Source organism: Anolis carolinensis, unplaced genomic scaffold (assembly GCF_035594765.1).
Source record: "Anolis carolinensis isolate JA03-04 unplaced genomic scaffold, rAnoCar3.1.pri scaffold_36, whole genome shotgun sequence".
Lineage (NCBI taxonomy): Eukaryota > Metazoa > Chordata > Lepidosauria > Squamata > Dactyloidae > Anolis > Anolis carolinensis.
The window spans coordinates 148,146-173,660 of NW_026943845.1; the positions used below are offsets into that span (position 1 = coordinate 148,146).

The 25,515-nt window shown below is 40.0% G+C and overlaps 1 protein-coding gene across 6 annotated transcripts in view; it reads right to left on the reverse strand.

Annotated features, from left to right (window-relative positions):
• Nucleotides 1-25,515, reverse strand: part of arhgef1 (Rho guanine nucleotide exchange factor 1) — an 84,832-nt gene that overhangs the window by 32,130 nt on the left and 27,187 nt on the right. The window contains exons 7-17 of one of the 6 annotated variants that reach the window (XM_062966849.1): nt 23,508-23,613; nt 23,268-23,408; nt 18,435-18,464; nt 17,131-17,233; nt 15,586-15,679; nt 13,359-13,394; nt 11,254-11,460; nt 9,373-9,475; nt 7,763-7,774; nt 2,820-2,981; nt 704-930 (exon numbers count right to left, since the gene is read on the reverse strand). In XM_062966849.1, the coding sequence (XP_062822919.1) occupies nt 704-930; nt 2,820-2,981; nt 7,763-7,774; nt 9,373-9,475; nt 11,254-11,460; nt 13,359-13,394; nt 15,586-15,679; nt 17,131-17,233; nt 18,435-18,464; nt 23,268-23,408; nt 23,508-23,613 (1,221 nt within the window). The other 5 variants (XM_062966848.1, XM_062966850.1, XM_062966853.1 and 2 more) reach the window with 5 other exon arrangements.

Below are 25,515 nucleotides of genomic sequence, written 5' to 3' on the forward strand. Positions count from 1 at the left end.
TACCGCTCCCATCCATCCATCTATCCATCTATCCATCTATCCATCTATCCATCTATCCATCTATCCATCTATCCATCCATCCATCTATCTATCTATCTATCTATCTATCTATCTATCTATCTATCTATCTATCTATCTATCTATCTATCTATCTATCTATCTATCTTTCCCTCCTATCTGTCTGTCTGTCTGTCTGTCTGTCTATCTATCTATCTATCTATCTATTCACCTCTTTCACCATTGATGACTTCTTACCCCTTGACCTGGCTCTTCTTCAGCCCAAGGAGGTCTACCTACCTACCTACCTACCTATTCCTCATATCTATCTATCTATCTATCTATCTATCCATCCATCCATCCATCCACCCACCCCTCCACCTCCCTCCATCTCACCATTGATGACCTCTTGCTGCTTGACCTGGCTCTTCTTCAGCCCATGGAGGTCCACCTACCTACCTACCTACCGCTCCCATCCATCCATCCATCTATCTATCTATCTATCTATCTATCTATCTTTCCCTCCTATCTGTCTGTCTATCTATCTATCTATCTATCTATTCACCTCCTTCACCATTGATGACTTCTTACCCCTTGACCTGGCTCTTCTTCAGCCCGAGGAGGTCTACCTACCTACCTATTCCTCATATCTATCTATCAATCCATCCACCCATCCACCCACCCCTCCACCTCCCTCCATTCTCACCGTTGATGACCTCTTGCCGCTTGACCTGGCTCTTCTTCAGCCCGAGGAGGGTCCCGGGGGGGACGAGGTCGCGCCAGTTGGGCGGATCCATCTCCATCTCGGGAATGCCGCGCGAAAGCGGTGCCGGCGCAGGCTCAGCCTCCTCAGACTGGGCAGGCAGAAAGGACAGCGGGGACGGCTGCGGGGAGGGCTCCCCCGGACCCCCTCCGGACCCCCAGGGCTCCAGGCTGGAGGGCAAAGCGGGACACGCAACACCAGAGGTCAACATGGCTGCCCACCAATAATAATAACAACAACAACAATAGCAAAGGGACTGAAGGAGCTCAACCGAGGAAGTGAATCTCTTCCGAGATCATCATCTAGAGAGGTTTCTTAACAGAGGCTGCACAGCCATCTGTTGGGAGGGATCCGATGGTGTCCGTCTGCCTTACAGAAAAAAGGGTTGGTCTGGATGGCCTTTGGGAGTCTCTTTAAACTCTAGCTGTCGTTGATTCTTTATCCCTACTTCTCTACGAAATTGCTAATGCCATGAAAGCCTTCGACAATACAATAATAATAATAATAATAGGTTGCTGTGAGTCTTTCGGGCTGTTATGGCCACGTTCCAGAAGCTTTCTCTCCTTCTGGAACATGACTATAACAGCCTGAAAGACTCATAGCAACACAGTGATTGCAGCCACGAAAGCCTTCGACAATACAATAATAATAATAATAATAATAATAAGCAATAAAATAATGGAAATGGGACTGAAGAGGCACAATGGATGCATCCATGCAGAGACCAGCCAATAATAATAATAATAATAATAATAATAATAATAATAATAATAATAATAATAACAACAACAACAACAATAGTTTGTAGTGCGGTTTTCTTGTACTGGTTGTCTTAAGACACTTGGGAAGTGTTTGCCTTGTGATTTTGTGATATGAAATCCAGCACGTCTATCTTGTTTGCTGTGTCATACTAATAATAATAATAATAATAATAATAGTAATAATAATAATAATAATAACAATAGTTTGTAGTGCGGTTTTCTTGTACTGGTTGTCCTAGACACTTGGGAAGTGTTTGCCTTGTGATTTTGTGATATGAAATCCAGCACGTCTATCTTGTTTGCTGTGTCATACTACTACTACTACTAATAATAATAATAATAATAATAATAGTAATAATAATAATAATAATAATAATAACAATAGTTTGTAGTGCGGTTTTCTTGTACTGGTTGTCCTAGACACTTGGGAAGTGTTTGCCTTGTGATTTTGTGATATGAAATCCAGCACGTCTATCTTGTTTGCTGTGTCATACTAATAATAATAATAATAATAATAATAGTAATAATAATAATAATAATAACAATAGTTTGTAGTGCGGTTTTCTTGTACTGGTTGTCCTAGACACTTGCGAAGTGTTTGCCTTGTGATTTTGTGATATGAAATCCAGCACGTCTATCTTGTTTGCTGTGTCATACTAATAATAATAATAATAATAATAGTAATAATAATAATAATAGTAATAATAATAATAATAATAGTAATAATAATAATAATAATAGTAATAATAATAATAATAATAACAATAGTTTGTAGTGCGGTTTTCTTGTACTGGTTGTCCTAGACACTTGGGAAGTGTTTGCCTTGTGATTTTGTGATATGAAATCCAGCACGTCTATCTTGTTTGCTGTGTCATACTAATAATAATAATAATAATAATAATAATAGTAATAATAATAATAATAGTAATAATAATAATAATAATAGTAATAATAATAATAATAATAGTAATAATAATAATAATAATAACAATAGTTTGTAGTGCGGTTTTCTTGTACTGGTTGTCCTAGACACTTGGGAAGTGTTTGCCTTGTGATTTTGTGATATGAAATCCAGCACGTCTATCTTGTTTGCTGTGTCATACAATAAAATAACCATAGTAATAATAGGGAAAGAGAGTGAAGGGTCTATGAGTGATGAGTCCACGTCAAGACCGGCCAATGCGCTGACCGAGTGGGGACCAGGCCAATGCAAAGCGTGCCCAGTGCTGGTCTGGCCTTTGCGGGGTCTCCTCGGGCCCCTCTCTCTGGGGGTCTGCCCCCCCCCCCCCCGCACTCACGTGTGGCTGCCCTTTTGCTGCTGCATCTGCGTGGCGCGTGTGGCGGCCTCGGCGTCCACGTCGCTCCGGGAGCGCGGCTGCTTGCCTTTGGCCGAGCCACGCAGGGACCGCTTGCGCTCGCACACGCGGAGGCTCTCCGACCGGCCCAGCTTCCCGGTCAGCCTGGCCGGAGCGGCCACAAAGGGTGGCCGGACAGTTGACCGGTTTGGACAAGACAAGGGGCGGAGGCAGGGAGCGGCAACGGAGGGGCCACAAACGAATTACAATGGACAGACGGATCGTCGGCACAACGGACCCACAGGAAAGGCATGAGTGTGACCCCCAGTTTGGGCAAAGGGACATCGCATGGAGGCGCAACAAACCCATAACAATGAACACACAACGGCACAGGTTTTCGGCACAACAGGACCCAAATGGGCACAATCAGGGGAATTGCACGAGGAGCAGGACAACCATCGGTACCAAAGTCCCATTGGAAACGAGACATAGGTTCGGACGTAAATACGGTCAGTTTTTGGCAAGGAATGGAAGACATAATGGGGGGAAATATGGGCAGTTTTTGGCAAGGAATGGAAGACATAATGGGGACAAATATGGGCAGTTTTTGGCAAGGAATGGAAGACATAATGGGGACAAATATGGTCAGTTTTTGGCAAGGAATGGATGCCAAAATGGGGGCAAATGTAGTCAGTTTTTGGCAAGGAATGGATGCCAAAATGGCAATATGCCAATATAGTCAGTTTTTGGCAAGGAATGGATGTCAAAATGAGGACAAATATGGGCAATTTTTGGCAAGGAACAGATGCCAAAAGGGGAGTAAATATTTGGAAAAAAGGGGTGCCCAAAGGGGAGCAAGTATGACAAGTTTTGGCAAGGAAGGGGTGCCAAAATTGGAGTAAACATGGTCGGTATTTGGCAAGGAAGGGGTGCCAAAATTGGAGTAAACATGGTCAGTATTTGGCAAGGAAGGGGTGCCAAAATTGGAGTAAACATGGTCAGTATTTGGCAAGGAAGGGGTGCCAAAATTGGAGTAAACATGGTCGGTATTTGGCAAGGAAGGGGTGCCAAAATTGGAGTAAACATGGTCGGTATTTGGCAAGGAAGGGGTGCCAAAATTGGAGTAAATATGGTCAGTATTTGGCAAGGAAGGGGTGCCAAAATTGGAGTAAACATGGTCGGTATTTGGCAAGGAAGGGGTGCCAAAATTGGAGTAAACATGGTCGGTATTTGGCAAGGAAGGGGTGCCAAAATTGGAGTAAATATGGTCAGTATTTGGCAAGGAAGGGGTGCCAAAATTGGAGTAAACATGGTCGGTATTTGGCAAGGAAGGGGTGCCAAAATTGGAGTAAACATGGTCGGTATTTGGCAAGGAAGGGGTGCCAAAATTGGAGTAAACATGGTCGGTATTTGGCAAGGAAGGGGTGCCAAAATTGGAGTAAACATGGTCGGTATTTGGCAAGGAAGGGGTGCCAAAATTGGAGTAAACATGGTCGGTATTTGGCAAGGAAGGGGTGCCAAAATTGGAGTAAACATGGTCGGTATTTGGCAAGGAAGGGGTGCCAAAATTGGAGTAAACATGGTCGGTATTTGGCAAGGAAGGGGTGCCAAAATTGGAGTAAACATGGTCGGTATTTGGCAAGGAAGGGGTGCCAAAATTGGAGTAAACATGGTCGGTATTTGGCAAGAAAGGGGTGCCAAAATTGGAGTAAACATGGTCGGTATTTGGCAAGAAAGGGGTGCCAAAATTGGAGTAAACATGGTCGGTATTTGGCAAGGAAGGCGTGCCAAAATTGGAGTAAACATGGTCGGTATTTGGCAAGAAAGGGGTGCCAAAATTGGAGTAAACATGGTCGGTATTTGGCAAGGAAGGCGTGCCAAAATTGGAGTAAACATGGTCAGTATTTGGCAAGGAAGGGGTGCCAAAATTGGAGTAAACATGGTCAGTATTTGGCAAGGAAGGGGTGCCAAAATTGGAGTAAACATGGTCGGTATTTGGCAAGGAAGGGGTGCCAAAATTGGAGTAAACATGGTCGGTATTTGGCAAGGAAGGGGTGCCAAAATTGGAGTAAACATGGTCGGTATTTGGCAAGGAAGGGGTGCCAAAATTGGAGTAAACATGGTCGGTATTTGGCAAGGAAGGGGTGCCAAAATTGGAGTAAACATGGTCAGTATTTGGCAAGGAAGGGGTGCCAAAATTGGAGTAAACATGGTCGGTATTTGGCAAGGAAGGGGTGCCAAAATTGGAGTAAACATGGTCAGTATTTGGCAAGGAAGGGGTGCCAAAATTGGAGTAAACATGGTCGGTATTTGGCAAGGAAGGGGTGCCAAAATTGGAGTAAACATGGTCAGTATTTGGCAAGGAAGGGGTGCCAAAATTGGAGTAAACATGGTCGGTATTTGGCAAGGAAGGGGTGCCAAAATTGGAGTAAACATGGTCGGTATTTGGCAAGGAAGGGGTGCCAAAATTGGAGTAAACATGGTCGGTATTTGGCAAGGAAGGGGTGCCAAAATTGGAGTAAACATGGTCAGTATTTGGCAAGGAAGGGGTGCCAAAATTGGAGTAAACATGGTCGGTATTTGGCAAGGAAGGGGTGCCAAAATTGGAGTATTGACACCGCAGACCCACAGGACGCCATAAGGAAGGCCCAATGTGGGCATTGCATGGGGAGACCGATCACAAATGGACACAAGGAAGCATGGATCATGGTGGTCATCGGAGACCCAAAGGAAAAGGAGACACAACAGACGCAAATAAGGGAGATACGGAGGATGTTAGCACATGCCGTGAGGAAGGGAGAGAGAGAGAGAGAGAGAGAGAGAAAGGCATCGTGAGAGAAATGCATGCACTAAAAGGGGGCCACTCATTGCAAAGACCCCCAAAAGGGACCCCCAAAGTGGCCCTACCCACTCCTATGGATCCAGGGCCCCAAAGGGTGATATACTGTATATACTCGAGTATAAGCCTAGTTTTTCAGCCCTTTTTTTAAGACTGAAAAAGCCCCCCTTGGCTTATACTCGGGTGAGGGTCCTGGTTGGCTTATATTTGGGTCAGCTTATACTCGGGAATATATGGTACATTTATTATTTTTCTCTATTATTATTGGTATTATTACATTTATTATATTTCTCGCTATTATTGTTGCTACTATTACATTTATTTTACTCTATTTTTATTATTATTAATAATACATTTATTATTTCACTCTGATCTTATTATTGCATTTATTATTTTACTCTATTTATAATGACATGTATTTTTTTAAGACTGAAAGAGCCCCCCTCGGCTTATACTCGGGTGAGGGTCCTGGTTGGTTTATTTGGGTCAGCTTATACTCGGGAATATAGGGTACATTTATTATTTTTCCCCATTATTATTGGTATTATTACATTTATTATTTTTCCCCATTATTGTTGCTACTATTACATTTATTTTACTCTATTTTTATTGTTATTATTATTATTATTATTATTAATACATTAATTATTTCACTCTGAAATTATTATTATATTTATTATTTTCCTGTATTTATTACTAGTGTATTATTTTCCTGTATTTATTATTATTATTATTATTATTATTATTATATTTATTATTTTACTCTATTATGGTTGCTACTATTACATTTATTTTACTCTATTTTTATTGTTGTTATTATTATTATTATTAATACATTAATTATTTCACTCTGAAATTATTATTATATTTATTATTTTCCTGTATTTATTACTAGTGTATTATTTTCCTGTATTTATTATTATTATTATTATTATATTTATTATTTTACTCTATTATTGTTGCTACTATTACATTTATTTTACTCTATTTTTATTAGTATTAATACATTTATTATTTCACTCTGATCTTATTATTCTACTCAATTTATTATTACATGTATTATTTTCCTGTATTTATTATTATTATTACATGTATTATTTTACTATATTATTATTAAAAGGATACATAAGCACATTTACATCGAAGATGAGAATAATGATTTAATCAGAGTTAAGACAGTCTTATCTTACATTAAAGCTTGATGTAAATATTCAAAAACATTTAACCTACTGATGCCTCAATTAATGTAATTTTATTGGTGTCTGTTGTTATTTCTGAAATTTCCCACCCTCGGCTTATACTGGAGTCAATGATTTCCCAGTTTTTTTGTGATAAAATTAGATGCCTCGGCTTATATTCAGATCGGCTTATATGCGAGTATATGCTATGCTATATTACATGCTACGCTAATTTTAAATTCATATATATATATATATATATATATAATTTATAATAATTTATAAATATATAATATATTGTATATACATATAATATTGATTATAATATTATAATGGAATACAATATTATACTACTAATAATAATCTATCTATATAAAAATTTAATGTGCGTTTTCCCCATGGAGTAAGTAACAAAACCACTGAACCAAATCACACCAAATTTGGCCACAAAAGACATAGTCATCCAATCTATGTCTTTCAATAAAAAAAACCTAGAAAAATAAAGTCATGTTGCCATGGTGGAACAGCCTTACAGCTTCAAAGCCAGGCTGCTTCCTAACCAGAAGGATACTAACCACCAGACTACGTCACAGCAACACCTGGCCGGGCACAGCTAGTACAATATAATAATATTAATTATATATTATATATTAAATGTAATATTACTAATAATATGACCATATAATGATATAGTACAGTATAGTAATTTAATGCTTATATTGTGCTATGCTAATGATATATTGTATGTTCATTTGATTTGTAAGCCGCTCTGAGTCTCCTTCGGGGTGAGATGAGCGAGGTATCAATGTAGTAAATAAATAAAATTATTAAATAGATAGATACTTATCCTGTTTGGTGTGCCTTTGCCCCGAAGAGGAAGGAGGGGGTCATGCAAAGGGGGGAGGGGAGGGAAAGGGAAGCCCACCAACCTTTTCCGCCTTCTAGAAAGAGAGAACGAGAAGAGAGAGAGAGAGAGAGAGAGAGAGAGAACGTGATTATGTTAAAGAGGAAGGAGGACTAAAGAGCCAAGAAAACCGCTTCCATTGGGATATAGATAGAGAGAGGGTTCGACCCACAAGACGTGCACCCAGGTCCGGAACCAGAACTGGAACCCGGCCGTGGGACTTCTAAGGTTCCCCAAGAACATTTTTGTTGGATATCTTCCCGGACTACACAAGTCTCATCTATTAGTTATGTAGTGGATAGGTTAGAATGAGGGAAATCTCTCTCGATATTCCATGCATGCCTAGACAGGCCTTTGCTGGTCCAAACTTTTATTTCATATCTGTGAATTTCATTTGAATGTGCCTTCCCAGATTAATAGGAAATCTCCAACACCAAGTCCCATAAGCACTTTATTAGAATTAAGATCGCCTATCACACTCTGGACTTGCCCTAGAAGCCTTAGATATCACCTGTCACATCAGCACTTTTCATCTTGTACCCATTACTCTGGCCCGGCCCAGTTTATATTTAATATATTTAATATTTATATTAAATATAAATTTAATATATTTAATATTTATATTCACACTTTATACAGCTGTGAAGAAGGAGCCTCATATAATCCAGTTCTAAGCAGATAATATAAGATTATAAATATAATATTTATAAGATCGTATATCGCACTCTGCACTTGCCCTAGAAGCCTTAGATATCACCTGTCACATCAGCACTTCTTAATCTTGTACCCATTACTCTGGCCCGGCCCAGTTCTATTGTGTTTTAGCGTATTGTTATTGCTTGTGGTTTATACTGTTTTAATTGTTTTAATTTGCCTTTGTTTTGTATTGTTATATTGTGTGTTGAGGCCTTGGCCTTTGTAAGCCGCATCGAGTCCTTCGGGAGATGCTAGCGGGGTACAAATAAAGTTTAATAATAATAATAATAATAATAATAATAATAATAATAATAATAATACATATTTACTAAGCACAGCAAAAGCCATCGCTCTGAGCTGGCATTCTTCTATAGCCTCTTGCCTCGGCAAGCACAGTTCAACACACAGAAATAAGATAAGAACACATTCCTCAGTCTGCAGGAAGTTCCGACCTCCAAAGGCCGGAAGCCATGCCCCATAGGTCTATTTAGATTGGAATGTTAATTGCCCCAAAAGGCTCGGACCGCATGGTCCGGCATATCTCTCTCTCCTTTGTCTTCTAGCTAAGAAGGACTCATTTTGCCCTCTCTACTGGAAAAATGTAGTTATTTAGATATTTTGTTATTTTCTACCTTTTTACCTTCCTTAGATGCTAGCTTAGACAGCTAGTTAGCTCCAAGAACTTTTCTATCTACAATGGATTTCTTTTTACCCCAATAAATGCTTTTCGAACTTTCAAGGAGGTTTTGCAATCCTTTGCCATCCTAAACAACGAAGGCTTCCCCAAACTCACCTCACGAAAGTTTCTGCTGCTAGTGAAGTGTGCTTCTGCTACTTTTTGAGGAATCACCCCAGAAAGAGGGTTATTTTTTTGAGTCTAACCGCTCATAGATTCCCAACAGTTTTGCTCATGACAATGACCCCCAAGGCTAAACCCACCTTTCGTTTTCCGCCCCGTCCTCGGCCAAGGGCTGCTCCCCGGTCAAGGGTTGCTCGGCAACGGCGGGGTCCCCGGGATCCGCTCCGAAATGGCTGTCCACACCTATGTAAACAGCAAAGGGGACTTATTGCATGGCATTGTATTATATTGCATCCAGAGGCGGTTCAACCGCCAGGCCAACTAGGCACTCGCTTGTGGCCCCACGGCTTCTCTTCTCTGCAAAGCGCCCAGGAACGCCTTCCTGTTGTGACTCAGCAACAGCCTCAGAGCGGAGGGGATGATGGTGATGATGATTTTGGGATTCAAGATGGGTTTCAGGGTGATTCTGATTATGTGGGGAATTATGGGATTCAGACACAGTCTGGTTCAGAGATGCCACCAATGGGCAGCCAGGACTGGGATGGGCGGAGTTACGAGCTCTGAGGCAGGGCTGAGCTTCTATCCCTGTCCTGCGGCGCCTGCCAGGACACAGGGGGCGGGGCTAGAGGAGGGGGCGGGGCCTCTTCCCAAGTGCCTGACGGGGCTGAACCTCTATACCCCACTCCCATGTTCTAACAAGCACCTCAGGGGAGGTATAGAGGCTCAGCCCTGTCTCCGGCACTTGGGAAGAGGCCCTGCCCCCACCCCTAGCCCCGCCCTTTAGTCCTAAAAGGCCTCTCAGGAGAAATATAGAGGCTCAGCCCTGTCTCATGCTCTTGAGAAGATGCCCCACCTCCGCCCCTAGCCCCGCCCTTTAGTCCTAAAAGGCCTCTTAGGAGAAATATAGAGGCTCAGCCCTGTCTCAGGCTCTTGGAAGGAGGCCCCGCCCCCTTCCCTAGCTCCGCCCTTTAGTCCTAAAAGGCCTCTCAGGAGAGGTATAGAGGCTCAGCCCTGTCTCAGGCTCTTGGGAAGAGGCCCCGCCCCCACCCCTAGCCCCGCCCTTTAGTCCTAAAAGGCCTCAGAGGCTCAGCCCTGTCTCACGCTCTTGGGAAGAGGCCCCGCCCACATCCCTAGCTCCGCCCTTGTGTCCCAACAAGCGCTTACCAGATGAAGGGTTAACTGAAACTGAAGTAAACCTGGGAACCAGTAGTAAACGGCTTATGTAAACCGCTTACTTCGGCTCACAGCCAGCTACTCTAAAATAACATCTATTTGACTATTTATTGTCAACAAACTAAAGCTACGGCTAATTGACTGCATTTACATCCTGAGGAGTCCTATAGAACTGCTCCAAGACTACAAAGACTTTGTTTTGTTTTGACTCCGAGCCAGGTTTGAGCCAATCGATTTGTACACTGATATATTTAGTTTTACAGCATATTACATGCATTTGGAGAGACTGAATGTACACATACTGTGTCGCCAACCAACTTTGGTTGGAGTCTTGTTGATATATGTTTGATATATGTTTTATACTGAAAACTGCTCTGTGTAGCATTTACATCTGGATGATTGCAGTCTATAAATCTTTGTAAGTTACGACTGTGTGCCACTACAGATGACAGAATTTGGTTATCAGTTGTATTATTGTTAACGTTATTATGTATATGATGCTCTAATATACATTTTGTGTTCTATGTTTTGAACCTTTATCGTGGTGCATATTTTTCAGATATCCCAGCAAGCGCCTCAGGAAAGGTATACAGAGGCTCAGCCCTGTCTCAGGCTCTTGGGAAGAAGCTCCACCCACTCCTCTAGCTCCGCCCCCATGTCCTAATAGGTGCCATCACCGCCCCCCTGGATCACTGCAGCGCCCACCAGGGGGCGGTAGCACCCACTTTGGGAACCACTGCTTTAGTCCTACTTCTCTAACAACGGCTAATGCATATGAGGCTGGATGGCCATCTGCCAGGAGGGGTCGGGGGTGTCCTCCTTCCTGCCCAATTCACAATGTGCCTCACCTGCCGCCTCTCCCTCGCTGGCGCTCTCCCCGGGCGGAGGAGGCATGGCGGGGTGGACGCTGACGCAGATCCCGGGCGGATCGGGCCCCGAGGAGGAAGCGGAAGAGGAAGCGGAAGAGGAAGAGGAAGCCCCCCCCTTGGGGCGGAGCGGGGTCCCCTCGGGCCCCTTGGACCCCTTCCTGTCCGGAGCGGGGGGCCCCTTGTCGACTGCTAAAAGGGAGGAAAACGGGAACGTTAACGGGACCCCGGTGACCACTGTGCCCCCCGAAAAACGTGAACGGAACCCGTAAGATTGACAGACAGGTGCAGGGATGCATGGATGGACGGACAGATGGGCGGACAAGACAGCATGCGACGGAATTTGTCAGACAATGCAAGACATGTGCTAGGCTGTGCGTGATATATATTAGTATATTATTATTATTATTATTATAGTAGACCAGGCCTAGGCAAACTTCCGCTTTCCCTCCAGGTGTTTTGGACTTCAAGTCCCATAATTCCTAACAGCCGGTTGGCTATTAGGAATTATGGGACTTGAAGTCCAAAACACCTGGAGGGCCAAAGTTTGCCCATACCTGCAGTAGACTCTCAGTTAACCAGAACTCATATCATCAACTATTAATTCTTGATAAGATATTTACAGTCAGCAACCAGTATAATACTTGACATTAATATCAATATTATTGCCAAACTATTAATTATCAATACTTGATATTAATATCAATATTATTGCCACATTTAACAATTCATACTTGATATTAATACTGTATCAGCATTATTGCCATGCTATTACCTGTTTGTACTTGATGTAAATAGTGATAAGATTACCGTACTATTAATGATCAATACTTGATATTAATATCAATATTACTGCCACATTTAGCAATCATACTTGATATTAATATCAATATTATTGCCATGCTATCACCTATTAATACTTGATATAAATATTGATATGATTCCTATGCTATTAATAATCAATACTTGATATTAATATCAATATTATTGCCATACTATAACCTATTAATACTTGAGACTAATGTCAATATTATGGCCATACTATTAACTGCTAAGACTTGATATAAATATTGATATGATTCCCATGCTATTAATGATCAATACTTGAGACTAATGTCAATATTATGGCCATACTATTAACTGTTAAGACTCGATATAAATATTGATATGATTACCATACTATTAATGATCAGTACTTGATATTAATATCAATATTATGGCCATACTATAAACTATTAATACTAATAATTAATACTATTAATTATTAATATTAATAATGATATTAATGTCAATATTATCTCCATATATAGTGATATATGATTGCCATACTATTAATGATTAATACTTGATATTAATATCAATATTATGGCCATACTATAACCTATTAATACTTGATATCAATGGCAATATTATCACCATACTATGAACTGTTAATACTTCATACTAATATTGATATTATTGCCAAACTATTAACTATTAATAATTGATATTAATATCAATATTACCAACATATTATTAGATATGCATACTTAATATTAATATTGATATTAATATTGACACAGGCCCCACTAACACTAAACCTGACTCTATATTGACTTGATATTCCTATCAATAGTATTGAAATACAATGAAATATTAATATTGAAATGCTCCTAAAATAGGTCTTGCTGATACGAGACCAAATACTGTACCATTGACCCTGTATTTAACTTGATATTTATATTGATATTACTATTAAATATTAATACTTGAATTATAATGACAGCGTTGTGATGCTCTGTGCAAGTTGAGTTCAGTGTAGGTTAGAATTGATTTTATTTTCATTGTTATTTATAGTATTTTTTTGCCGGTTGCTTGAGAGTTCCGTTTAATCAAGAGTCTACATTATTATTATTATTATTATTATTATTATTATTATTATTATGGAACACTGATGGGAGACATTGTTATTGTCAAACCAGGAATAGGAAAATTGGTGGCTAGTGTTATGATGGGGTGAAATGGGGTGCCATGCTGTTGTTATTGTTGTTGTTGTTGTTATTATTATTATTATTATTATTATGGGATGGCACTGGGTTTCTGGGTACCTTCACCCTCAGGTTTGGCCTGTCTGTAATCAGAATCTACAACAAAACGGAGGAAAAAAATAAAGACCAAAACAGAGAAGAAAAGCAAGACCCGCCCCAGGAATATATAAACAACAGGGTCTAATCAATGATTTAAAATACCGTATATACTCGAGTATAAGCTGACCCGAATATAAGGTAAGGCACCTAATTTTACCACCAAAAAAACTGGGAAAACATTGACTCCAGTATAAGCCAAAATACCAATAAAATTACTGTATATACTCAAGTATAAGTCGACCCAAATATAAGCCAAGGGTGGTAAATTTCAGAAATAAAAATAGATACCAATAAAATTACATTAATTGAGGCATCCGTAGGTTAAATGTTTTTGAATATTTACATAAAGCTCAAATTTAAGATAAGACTGTCCAACTCTGATCAAATCATGATTCTCATCTTCTTCAATGTAAATGTGCTTATGTATCCTTTGAATAATAATAGAGTAAAATAATACATGTAATAATAATAATAATAACAATAATAAATACAGGAAAATAATACAAGTAATAATAAATAGAGTAAAATAATAAATGTAATAATAATAATATCAGAGTGAAATAATAAATGTATTACTATTAATAATAGAGTAAAATAATACATGTAATAATAATAATAATAAATAAAGGAAAATAATACAAGTAATAATAAATAGAGTAAAATAATAAATGCAATAATAGTAATAATATCAGAGTGAAATAATAAATGTATTACTATTAATAATAATAATAATCTATACAGGAAAATAATACAAGTAATAATAAATAGAGTAAAATTATAAATGCAATAATAATAATAATATCAGAGTGAAATAGTAAATGTATTATTATGTTATTATTATTAATAATAATAATAGAGTATAATAAATGTAATAATAGCAACAAAAATAGAGAAAAATAATAAATGTAATAATACCAATAATAATAGGGAAAAATAAGAAATGTAGCATATATTCTCGAGTATAAGCTGACACAAATCTTCACCAATGGCTTTCAATTAAAATTGAAAGCAAATTAAAGGAAAGCAAAGGCAAACCTTGGAACAAATTGGGTTCCAAGATATGTATGTACGGTGTGGTTTTAGGGTTGTTCTAAATCTGCAAATGATTCACTTGGAGACTTGAAACTGACCTGCAACAATTGACCCACTAAACACTGAGCCTTGGGCAAAGTTTGGTAAAGTTTGGAAAACTCTTTCTGGGCTGCGACTCCTATTTATCTAAGAATTCTAATTCTTTTCCAAGTTCTGCTCCAGGATGGCTGTATTTCTTCCTTTTCTCTCCTTTAATCTATCCACGGCAGGGGTCCCCAAACTAAGGCCCGGGGGCCGGATGCGGCCCTCCAAGGTAATTTACCTGGCCCCCACCCTCATTTATAATATAATATTTTTATATCAGTTTTAATAATATAATATATTGTATATATTGTGTATATATGTATATATTGTATATATACATATAATATTGATAAAATATTATAATGTTATACAATATAATACTAATAATAATACCATATAATAATATTAATTATATGTTATATATTACATATAATATAATTACATATTACATATAATATAATTACATATAATATTACAGTATAGTGGTATAGTTCAATATAGTATAATGCTAAAATATTGTGTTATGCTAATAATATAATATATTGTATGTACATACAGCTGCTCTGAGTTCCCTTCGGGGTGAGAAGGGCGGGATATAAATGTAGTAAATAAATATAGTAAATGAATAAATAAATAATTTTGGACTTAGGCTCGCCCAAAGTCTGAAATGACTTGAAGACACACAACAACAACATCATCATCATCATCATCAACAACAACAACAACCCTAATTAACCTGACTATCTCATTGGCCAGAAGCAGGCCCACACTTCCTATTGAAATCCTGATAGGTTTATATTGGTTAAAATTATTTTCATTTTTAAGTATTGTATTGTTTTTCATTGTTATTGCTGTTTTGCACTACAAATAAGATATGTGCAGTGTGCATAGGAATTTGTTCGGTTTTTTTTCTCTCCAAATGATAATTCGGCCCCTCAACAGTCTGAAGGATTGTGGACCGGCCCTCGGCTTAAAAAGTTTGGGGACCCCTGATCCACGGGGTCAAAGAAAGGCTTTGGGAGTAAATAAGATCTATCATTTCCTTCCCAAATTGCAAGCTTTGCAGACTTACAATGGGAGTCCGGTCGGGCCCACCGGGCCGGGTCCAAGATGCTGAAGCCCTTCTTCGGCTTGGCCGCCTCCTCGGGCTTCTTGGCACCAGAAATCTGGAAGATGGAGAAGGGTTATCATCATCATCATCATCATCATCATCATCTTCATCAGATAGATAGATCCCCAAGAGAAAGAGCAACAAGGCATCAGCTTGCAAGGGAAATTATTATCATCCTTATTATCATCATCATCAGATAGGGCCCCAAGAGAAAACACAACAAGACATCAGCTTGCAAGGGAATTATTATTACAGTATTATCGTTATTATCAGATAGGATTCTTATAGCGTGCACTTCACAACTTATAACGTGCATTTTGCTGATCTACTATTACAGCCTCACTGTTTTTAATTCTATGTTTTCAATAAGTGTTTTTTAAATTTTGGTTAATGTGTAAATGCTACCACTGGTGCATGTTATTGTTTGTTGATGTACATTGTTATTGTTTTTGTATCTTATATTTCTGTGAGCCGACCCGAGTCCCCATCGGGGGAAATGGAAGCGGGATACAAATAAACTTATTATTATTATTATTATTATTATTATTATTATTATTATTATTATTATAGGACTCCAAGAGAAAACACAAGATATCAGCTTGCAAGGGAATTATTGTTGTTGTTGTTGTTGTTGTTGTTGTTGTTGTCAGATAGGACCCCAAGAGAAAACACAAGACATCGGCTTGCAAAGGAATTATTATTATTATTATTATTATTATTATTATTATTATTATTATCAGATAGGACTCCAAGAGAAAACACAAGACATCGGCTTGCAAGGGAATTATTATTATAGTAGAGTCTCACTTATCCAACATTTTGGATTATCCAATGCATTTTTGTAGTCAATGTTTTCAATACATCATGATATTTGGTGCTAAATTCGTAAATACAGTAATTACTACATAGCATTACTTCGTATTGAACTACTTTTTCTGTCAAATTGATGATGTTTTGGTGTTTAATTTGTAAAATCATAACCTAATTTGATGTTTAATAGGCTTTTCCTTAATCCCTCCTTATTATCCGACATATTCGCTTATCCAATGTTCTGCCGGCCCGTTTACGTTGGATAAGCGAGACTCTACTGTATTATTATTATTATTATTATTATTATTATTATTATTATTATTATCATCATCATCATCATCATCAGATAGGACTCCAAGAGAAAACACAAGACATTGACTTGCAAGGGAATTATTATTATTATTATTATTACTATCATCATCATCATCAGGTAGGACCCCAAGAGAAAAACCAACAAGGTATCGTTTTGCAAGGGAAATAACAATTATTATTATTATTATTATTATTATTCTACTACATCTACATGGGAACGAGACATGGCTTTGTTTGCAACCAGGATGGCCTCGCTCCCTTCGTTCCCTGACCCGCATTTTGCTCTTCCACCCCAGCCAACGGGGTCATTCTTCCCTTTGGGCTCCTTCCAAAAAGAAGATAAGCGGGAATCCCGCTGCAAGAAAGGAGGGTTTTGAGGCTTGCCTTTTTCCGGAAGAAGTTGGCCTTGGACTTCTTGTTCTCGGCGGCCTTGCTCTTAACCCCCAGGTGCTTCATATACGTCACGATCGCCGTGAAAATGGCCGAACTAAACAGCAGGAGGAAACGTCATTCAAACAGATTTAATGCTGGCAATGACACTAGGTAAGAAAATTACCTGTTCCTGGTTTGATTTTGTAAAAGCCATGCAACCCCTTTTATTGAGAATTTTTGCAAAAGCATGCAATGACGGAAAATTAACTCAGGTGATGCAGCACTGGGTTGCAGCTCAGACAGTGCAACCCCGTTTGTCAGGAATTCTTGCAAAAGCATGCAATGGCAGCAAATTAATGCAAGTAATGCAGTAATGGGTTGCAGCTCAGACAGTGCAACCCCGTTTGTCAGGAATTCTTGCAAAGGCATGCAATGGCAGCAAATTAATGCATGAAATGCAGTAATGGGTTGCAGCTCAGACAGTGCAACCCCGTTTGTCAGGAATTCTTGCAAAAGCATACAATGGCAGCAAATTAATGCATGAAATGCAGTAATGGGCTGCAGCTCAAACAGACAATGCAACCCTGTTTGTCAGGAATTTTTGCAAGAACATGCAATGACAGTGAATTAATGCAAGTAATGCAGTAATGGGTTGCAGCTCAGAGACAGTGCAACCCCGTTTGTCAGGAATTCTTGCAAAAGCATGCAATGACAGCGAATTAATGCAAGTAATGCAGTAATGGGTTGCAGCTCAGAGACAGTGCAACCCTGTTTGTCAGGAATTCTTGCAAAAGCATGCAATGGCAGCAAATTAATGCATGTAATGCAGTAATGGGTTGCAGCTCAGACAGTGCAACTCTGTCAAGGAATTCTTGCAAAAGCATGCAATGGCAGAGAATTAATGCATGTAATGCAGTAATGGGTTGCAGCTCAAGGGAGCAAATCAACCCCTTAAGTCAGGAAGACTTGCAAAAGCATGCAATGGCAGCAAGTTAATGCATGTGTTGCAGCAATGGGTTGCAGCTCAAGCATGAAATGCCAACCCTTTTGTTGGGAATGAGCAGCCAAACTATTCCTAAGAGAGAGAAGCCTTTCCTTCTGCCTTTAGGGCCAGGCTGTCCCCATGCCATGCCATTTTGCAAAGCCTGCAATTTTCCTGGGCAAAGAAGAAAGAGTTTTGCTGCAAAACCACTTCCGCAGCTGCCTCTTTTTTGGGCAACGTTTTGCAACGTGGCACCGGATTTGCCCAGGAGCCAAAGGACTGCCGCCTCCATCGTCCCCACTCCCGTCCCTGCCTTGGCGGGCTTTGCGCGTACCTTTTCTCCTCGTCGGCGGAAATGGTGAGGCTGGAACGAAGGAACGAAAGAGAAAGAAAGAAGGAGAGAAAGGAAGAGATTGGCATTTGCATGGAGCTCATGTTCACTCACATCGTAGTTCCCAGGCTGACCAACATATTCTGTTTTTTAAAATTGTGTTTTATCTTTTTATCTCATGTATTTTACTATGTGTATGCGTGCTTTTCACTGTATAATTCTTTAAATAATTTGCATTTTGCATCCAGGATGCAACTCACAGACAAATGCAATTTAAAAGATTGCAATGAAAAGAGTGGGAGTTTTTCTGCCTTGAAATGTGCATGTTGCATTTAGGATGCAATTAATAAAGAAATGCAATTTAAACCAAAAGGAGTACATAGAAGACTGTGTATAATTCTTAATAGAATTTGCATTTTGCATCCAGGATGCAATTCACAGACAAATGCAATTTAAATCAAAAGCTTCCAATGAAAAGGGAAGAATGGGAGATTTTCCGTCTTGAAATTTGCATGTTGCATTTAGGACGCATTTAGGTTTAAATGCAATTTAAACCAAAAGGAGTGCATAGAAAACACTGTATAATTCTTTACATAATTTGCAAATGCAATTTAAATCAAAAGATTGCAATGAAAAGAATGGGAGTTTTTCATGCCTTGAGCCTTTAAGGAGAAGCAGGTTACCAGATTCTCCGTGTTACTGGGATTCCCATGTTACCAGTTTCTCCATGTTACAGGGATTCAGATATTACTGGGTTTGCCATGTTTCTGGGCCATAATAATAATATCATATGACTCAGAAACATGGCAAACCCAGTAATATTCGGATCCCCGTAACATGGGAAACCCTCTGCCCCCAGTTTGACCAGCTCCCCGGTATTGCCTCCCAGTAATCTGGAGAACCCAGTAAAGCCTGGGGATCACAATTAACATGCGAGATCCCAGTAAAACATGGAAAAACCAGTAACATGGGGATTCCAGGCAGATCCCAGTCACAATGGAAGCCAGAAACACGGGGAGCTCAGTAATAACATAAGAATCCCAGTAAAACAAAGAATTCTTTGTCCCCAGTTTGACCAGCTCCCCAGCACTGCCTTCCAGTAACATGGGACCACCAGTAGCATAGGGAACCCTTTAAAATAGGAAACCAGTAATTTAGGGAAACCAGTAACATGGGGAACCCATTGAGATGGGGAACCAGTAACATGGGGAACCCATTAAAATGGGAAAACAGTAACTTAGGAAAAACCAGTAGCATGGGGAACCCATTGAGATGGGAAACCAGTAACACAGGGAAACCAGTAACATGGAAAATCAGTAACTTACAAAAACCAGTAACATGGGAAACCCATTGAGATGGGAAACCAGTAACATAGGGAACCAATAACATGGAAAACCAATAACTTAAGGAAACCAGTAGCATGGGGAACCCACTGAGATGGGAAACCAGTAACATGGAAAATCAGTAACTTAAGGAAACCAGTAACATGGGGAAACCAGTAACATGGAAAATCAGTAACTTAAGGAAACCAGTAACATGGGGAAACCAGTAACATGGAAAATCAGTAACTTGAGAAAACCAGTAACATGGGGAACCCATTCAGATGGGAAACCAGTAACATGGAAAATCAGTAACTTAAGGAAACCAGTAACATGGGGAACCCACTGAGATGGGAAACCAGTAACACAAGAAACCAGTAACATGGGGAACCCACTAAGATGAGAAGCCAGTAACATGGAAAACCAGTAACTTAAGGAAACCAGTGGCATGGGGAACCTATTGAGATGGGAAACCAGTAACATGGAAAACCAGTAACTAAAGGAAACCAGTAGCATGGGGAACCCATTGAGATGGGAAACTAGTAACATGGGGAACCCACTGAGATGGGAAACCAGTAACACGGAAAACCAGTAACTAAAGGAAACCAGTAGCATGGGGAACCCATTGAGATGGGAAACCAGTAACATGGAAAACCAGTAACTAAAGGAAACCAGTGGCATGGGGAACCCACTGAGATGGGAAACCAGTAACATGGAAAACCAGTAACTAAAGGAAACCAGTAGCATGGGGAACCCATTGAGATGGGGAACTAGTAACATGGGGAACCCACTGAGATGGGAAACCAGTAACATGGAAAACCAGTAACTTAAGGAAACCAGTAGCATGGGGAACCCATTGAGATGGGAAACCAGTAACATGGAAAACCAGTAACTTAAGGAAACCAGTAGCATGGGGAACCCATTGAGATGGGAAACCAGTAACATGGGGAACCCATTGAGATGGAAAACCAGTAACTTAAGGAAACCAGTGGCATGGGGAACCTATTGAGATGGGAAACCAGTAACAGGGGGGACCTGGATAGATGGGTCGGGGTCCCTGCTCTCCGGGGCTCCCCTCCTCCCTCTATTTGCAAACTCACCGGTAATTCAGCCCCATCTTCTTTTTGCAAAAAGGCCGGGAAGCCTCTGGGCATGTTCTGCAATGCGGGGTATTAATAATAATAATAATAATAACAGATGCGGAGAGATGCGGAGAGAGCTGAAGATGCCGCGGCTGGTGAAGTCGGAGGCAGGAAGTGGGTCTGGGGGGGCCGGGAAAGGGCCTTTAGCCCAAAGAAGCGGGTGATGCAAGAGGAGGCAATCCCCTCCCACAGCTGGTTCCCATTACACCAGGCAACACAGTTTGGGAAAAGCTCTGTTCCTGGCTCTGTTCCTGCCCCAGTTACCGTATATACTCGAGTATAAGCCGACCCAAATATAAGCCGGGGCACCTAATTTTACCCCCCAAAAACTGGGAAAACATTGACTCCAGTATACGCAGAGATACCAATAAAATTACATTACCGTATATACTCGAGTATAAGCCGACCCAAATATAAGCCGACATTGACTCCAGTATAAGCCGAGGGTGGGAAATTTCAGAAATAAAAATAGATACCAATAAAATTACATTCATTCAGGCATCAGTAGGTTAAATGTTTTTGAATAGTTACATAAAGCTCAAATTTAAGATAAGTCTGTCCTTTGAAATGGTCATATGACTGGTCAAACAAATAAATTATTATTATTATTAAGATAAGTCTGTCCAACTCTGATCAAATATTATTCCCATCTTCTTCAATGTCTATGCCCTTATGTATCCTTTTAATAATAAGAGTAAAATAATACATGTAATAAAAAATAGAGTAAAATAATAAATGCAATAATAAGATCAGAGTGAAATAATAAATGTATTCATAATAATAATAAAAAATAGAGTAAAATAAATGTAATAGTAGCAACAATAATAGAGTACAATAATAAATATAATAATAATAGAGTAAAATAATAAATGTAATAATACCAATGATAATAGAGAAAAATAATACATGTACCATATATTCTCGAGTATAAACCGATCCGAATATAAGCCGAGGCATCTAATTTTACCACAAAAAAACTGGGAAAACATTGACTCCAGTATAGGCCGAGGGTGGGAAATTTCAGAAATAAAAATAGATACCAATAAAATATACCTGAGTCCCCTTCGGGGTGAGAAGGGCGGGATTATTAAATAAATAATAAATAAATAAAATGGAGCTGGACTGGATGACCTCTGGGGTTCCCATCTACATTTAATGAATGCTTATCTAAAATAATAGACAGTTGGCTTTCCTTCTTTGGAGGTCTTTAAATGGAGGGCTTGGTGTGGTGTCTCCCTGGCAAAAAAGGGGCTGGACTGGATGACCTCTGGGGTTCCCATCTACATGTAATATACGAATATCGAAAATGATAGAGAGTAGGCTTTTGTTCTGGATTGTCCCTGGCAAAACGGAGCTGGACTGGATGACCTTTGGGGGCCCCTTTTGCATTTAATGTATGAATATATTATGTGGCGGGCTATGATGCAGGCTGGTGAGCAGCCAGCTGCAATGAATCACTCTGACCAAGAGGTCATGACTTCGAGGCCAGCCCCTGCCGGGGTGAGCACCCGACAATTAAAAATAAAATAATATATCCCCTGCTCATTGCTGACCTAAGCAACCCGAAAGATAGTTGCATCGATCAAGTAGGAAATGTAGGTACCACTTATATGTGGGGAGGCTAATTTTACGACACCATAAAAAAAATCATCCAGCCAACGTTGGAATGAGGAAGTTGCCATCGCAGTGGATGATGACGCAGCTGCTCCCCCTGTGGCCGGAATCAAGTATACCCACAGGAAGCTGGGGAAGGTTTAAATTGCCTCTGTGTCTGTCTCTGTCTCTGTTCTATGTTATATGGCATTGTATGTTTGCCTTATATGTGTACAATGTGATCCGTCCTGAGTCCCCTTCAGAGTGAGAAAGAAGGGCGGGATATAAATACTGTAAATAAAATAAAATAAATTAATTAATTAATATATCAAATGATACATTAGTTGGCTTTCCTTCTTTTGAGGTCTTTAAACAGAGGGCTTGGATGGTGTCTTCCTGGCAAAAAGGGGCTGGACTGGATGACCTTTGGGGGGCCCCTTTTGCATTTAATGTATGAATATATTATGTGGCGGGCTATGGCGCAGGCTGGTTATCAGCCAGCTACAATAAATCACTCTGAACAAGAGGTCCTGAGTTCGAGGCCAGCCCCTGTCGGGGTGAGCACCCGACAATTAAAAATAATATATCCCCTGCTCATTGCTGACCTAAGCAACCCGAAAGATAGTTGCATCGATCAAGTAGGAAATGTAGGTACCACTTATATGTGGGGAGGCTAATTTACGACACCATAAAAAAAAATCATCCAGCCAACGTTGGAATGAGGAAGTTGCCGCCGCAGTGGACGAGGGTCTGGTCTGGATGGCCTCTGGGGCCGCACTCACTGCATCTCCTCCAGCCTGGCCAGCAGGAACTCGGCCAGCTGCTTCTGCTTGGCCTCCCGGATGCCCCGGTCCTTGGTCCGGTAGCTCTCCAGCTCAAACAGCTCCGACTCCCCGGGCGTCATGCCCATCTTGCGCTTCTCCCTGCAGCAGAGGAGGAGGCAGCGGGCGGGAGTCAGCCTCGGCACCACGATCCCAGCACCACCACACCACGCAACACCACCTGCAGAACTGCGCCCAGACCTGAAGTCCTCCAGCTGACGCGCAATCTCCGGGTCTTGGAAGTTCTGGATCTCCTGCAAGTATCTGCGCTGCTGGTCATCGGGGATCAGCTCCGGCCGGGTCCGGTCTGCAACGGGAAGGGAGATTTAGCCCGGGAAAGGGGCACGCGGCAGTCAAGGTGCAGCTCGCAGGCAAAGGCAATGCAAAGCCAAAGCAGGGCAGAGAAGAGGCTTTGCATCCTTCTTTAAAGGATTTGCAGGACTCAAAAGAATTTACATTTTGCATCCAGGATGCAATTCACAAACAAATGCAATGCAAAGCAAAGGAGGGCAGAGAAGAGACTTTGCATCCTTCTTTAAAGGATTTGCATGACTCAAAAGAATTTACATTTTCATCCAGGATGCAACTCGCAGGCAAAGGCAATGCAAAGCAAAGGAGGGCAGAGAAGAGACTTTGCATCCTTCTTTAAAGGATTTGCAGGACTCAAAAGAATTTACATTTTGCATCCAGGATGCAACTCGCAGGCAAATGCAATGCAAAGCCAAAGCAGGGCAGAGAAGAGACTTTGCATCCTTCTTTAAAGGATTTGCAGGACTGCGTATCATTCCTAAAAGAATTTGCATTTCGCATCCAGGATGCAATTCAGACAAATGCAATGCAAAGCCAAAGCAGGGCAGAGAAGAGGCTTTGCATCCTCTTTAAAGGATTTGCATGACTCAAAAGAATTTACATTTTCATCCAGGATGCAACTCGCAGGCAAAGGCAATGCAAAGCCAAAGCAGGGCAGAGAAGAGGGTTTGCATCCTTCTTTAAAGGATTTGCAGGACTGCGTATCATTCCTAAAAGAATTTGCATTTCGCATCCAGGATGCAATTCAGACAAATGCAATGCAAAGCCAAGAATTTGCATTTTGAATTTGCATTTTGCATCCAGGATGCAATTCACTTACAAATGCAATGCAAAGCCAAAGAATTTGCATTTTGAATTTGCATTTTGCATCCAAGATGCAATTCACAGACAAATGCAATACAAAGCCAAAGGAAGGCAGAGACGAGACTTTGCATCCTTCTTTAAAGGATTTGCAGGACTGCCTATCATTCTTAAAAGAATTTGCATGTTGAATCCTGGATGCAACTCAAAGACAAATGCAATTTAAATCAAAAGATTGCAATGAAAAGGGAAGAGCAGGAGTTTTTCCGCCTTGAAATGTCCATGTTGCATTTAGGATGCAATTAACAGATAAAAGCAATTTAAACCAAAAGGAATGCATAGAAGACTGTGTATAATTCTTAAAAGAATTTGCATTTTGCATCCAGGATGCAACTCACAGACAAATGCAATTTAATCAAAAAGGTTTGCAGGAAAAGAATGCAGGTTCTGTCTGCAATGAAAAGGGAGGAATAGGAGTTTTTCCACCTTGAAGTTTACATGTTGCATTTAGTAAAATGCATTTAGTAAAATGCAACATGTTGCAAGTAGTAAATAGCAAGTAGTAGTAAATGTTGCAAGTAGTAAAAATGGGCATTTAAACCAAGAGTGTAGAGAAAAGAATACGGATACTTTTAAAAAGAATTTGTATTTTGCATCCAGTATACAAATTGATCAGGTCGTGTAAGTGTTATTTATTGCTATATAATTGTATTGTTTTACTTTGCTTAATAATGTGTTATTATGTTGCTATGTAATGTATGTGTTGTTTTTATGATTGGAAACCGCCCTGAGTCCCATCCGGGAGATAGGGCAGTATATAAATAATAATAATAATAATTATTATTATTATTATTATTATTCATAGACAAATGCAATTGAAATCAAAAGGTTTGCAGGAAAAATAGTGTGGGTTCTGTTTGCATTGAAAAGGGAAGAATGGGAGTTTTTCCGCCTTGAAATCTGCAGGTTGCATTTAGGATGCAATTAATAGAGAAATGCAATTTAAACCAAAAGGAGTGCATAGAAGACTGTACAATTCTTAATAGAATTTGCATTTTGCATCCAGGATGCAACTCACAGCCATTAATAAACAAATGCC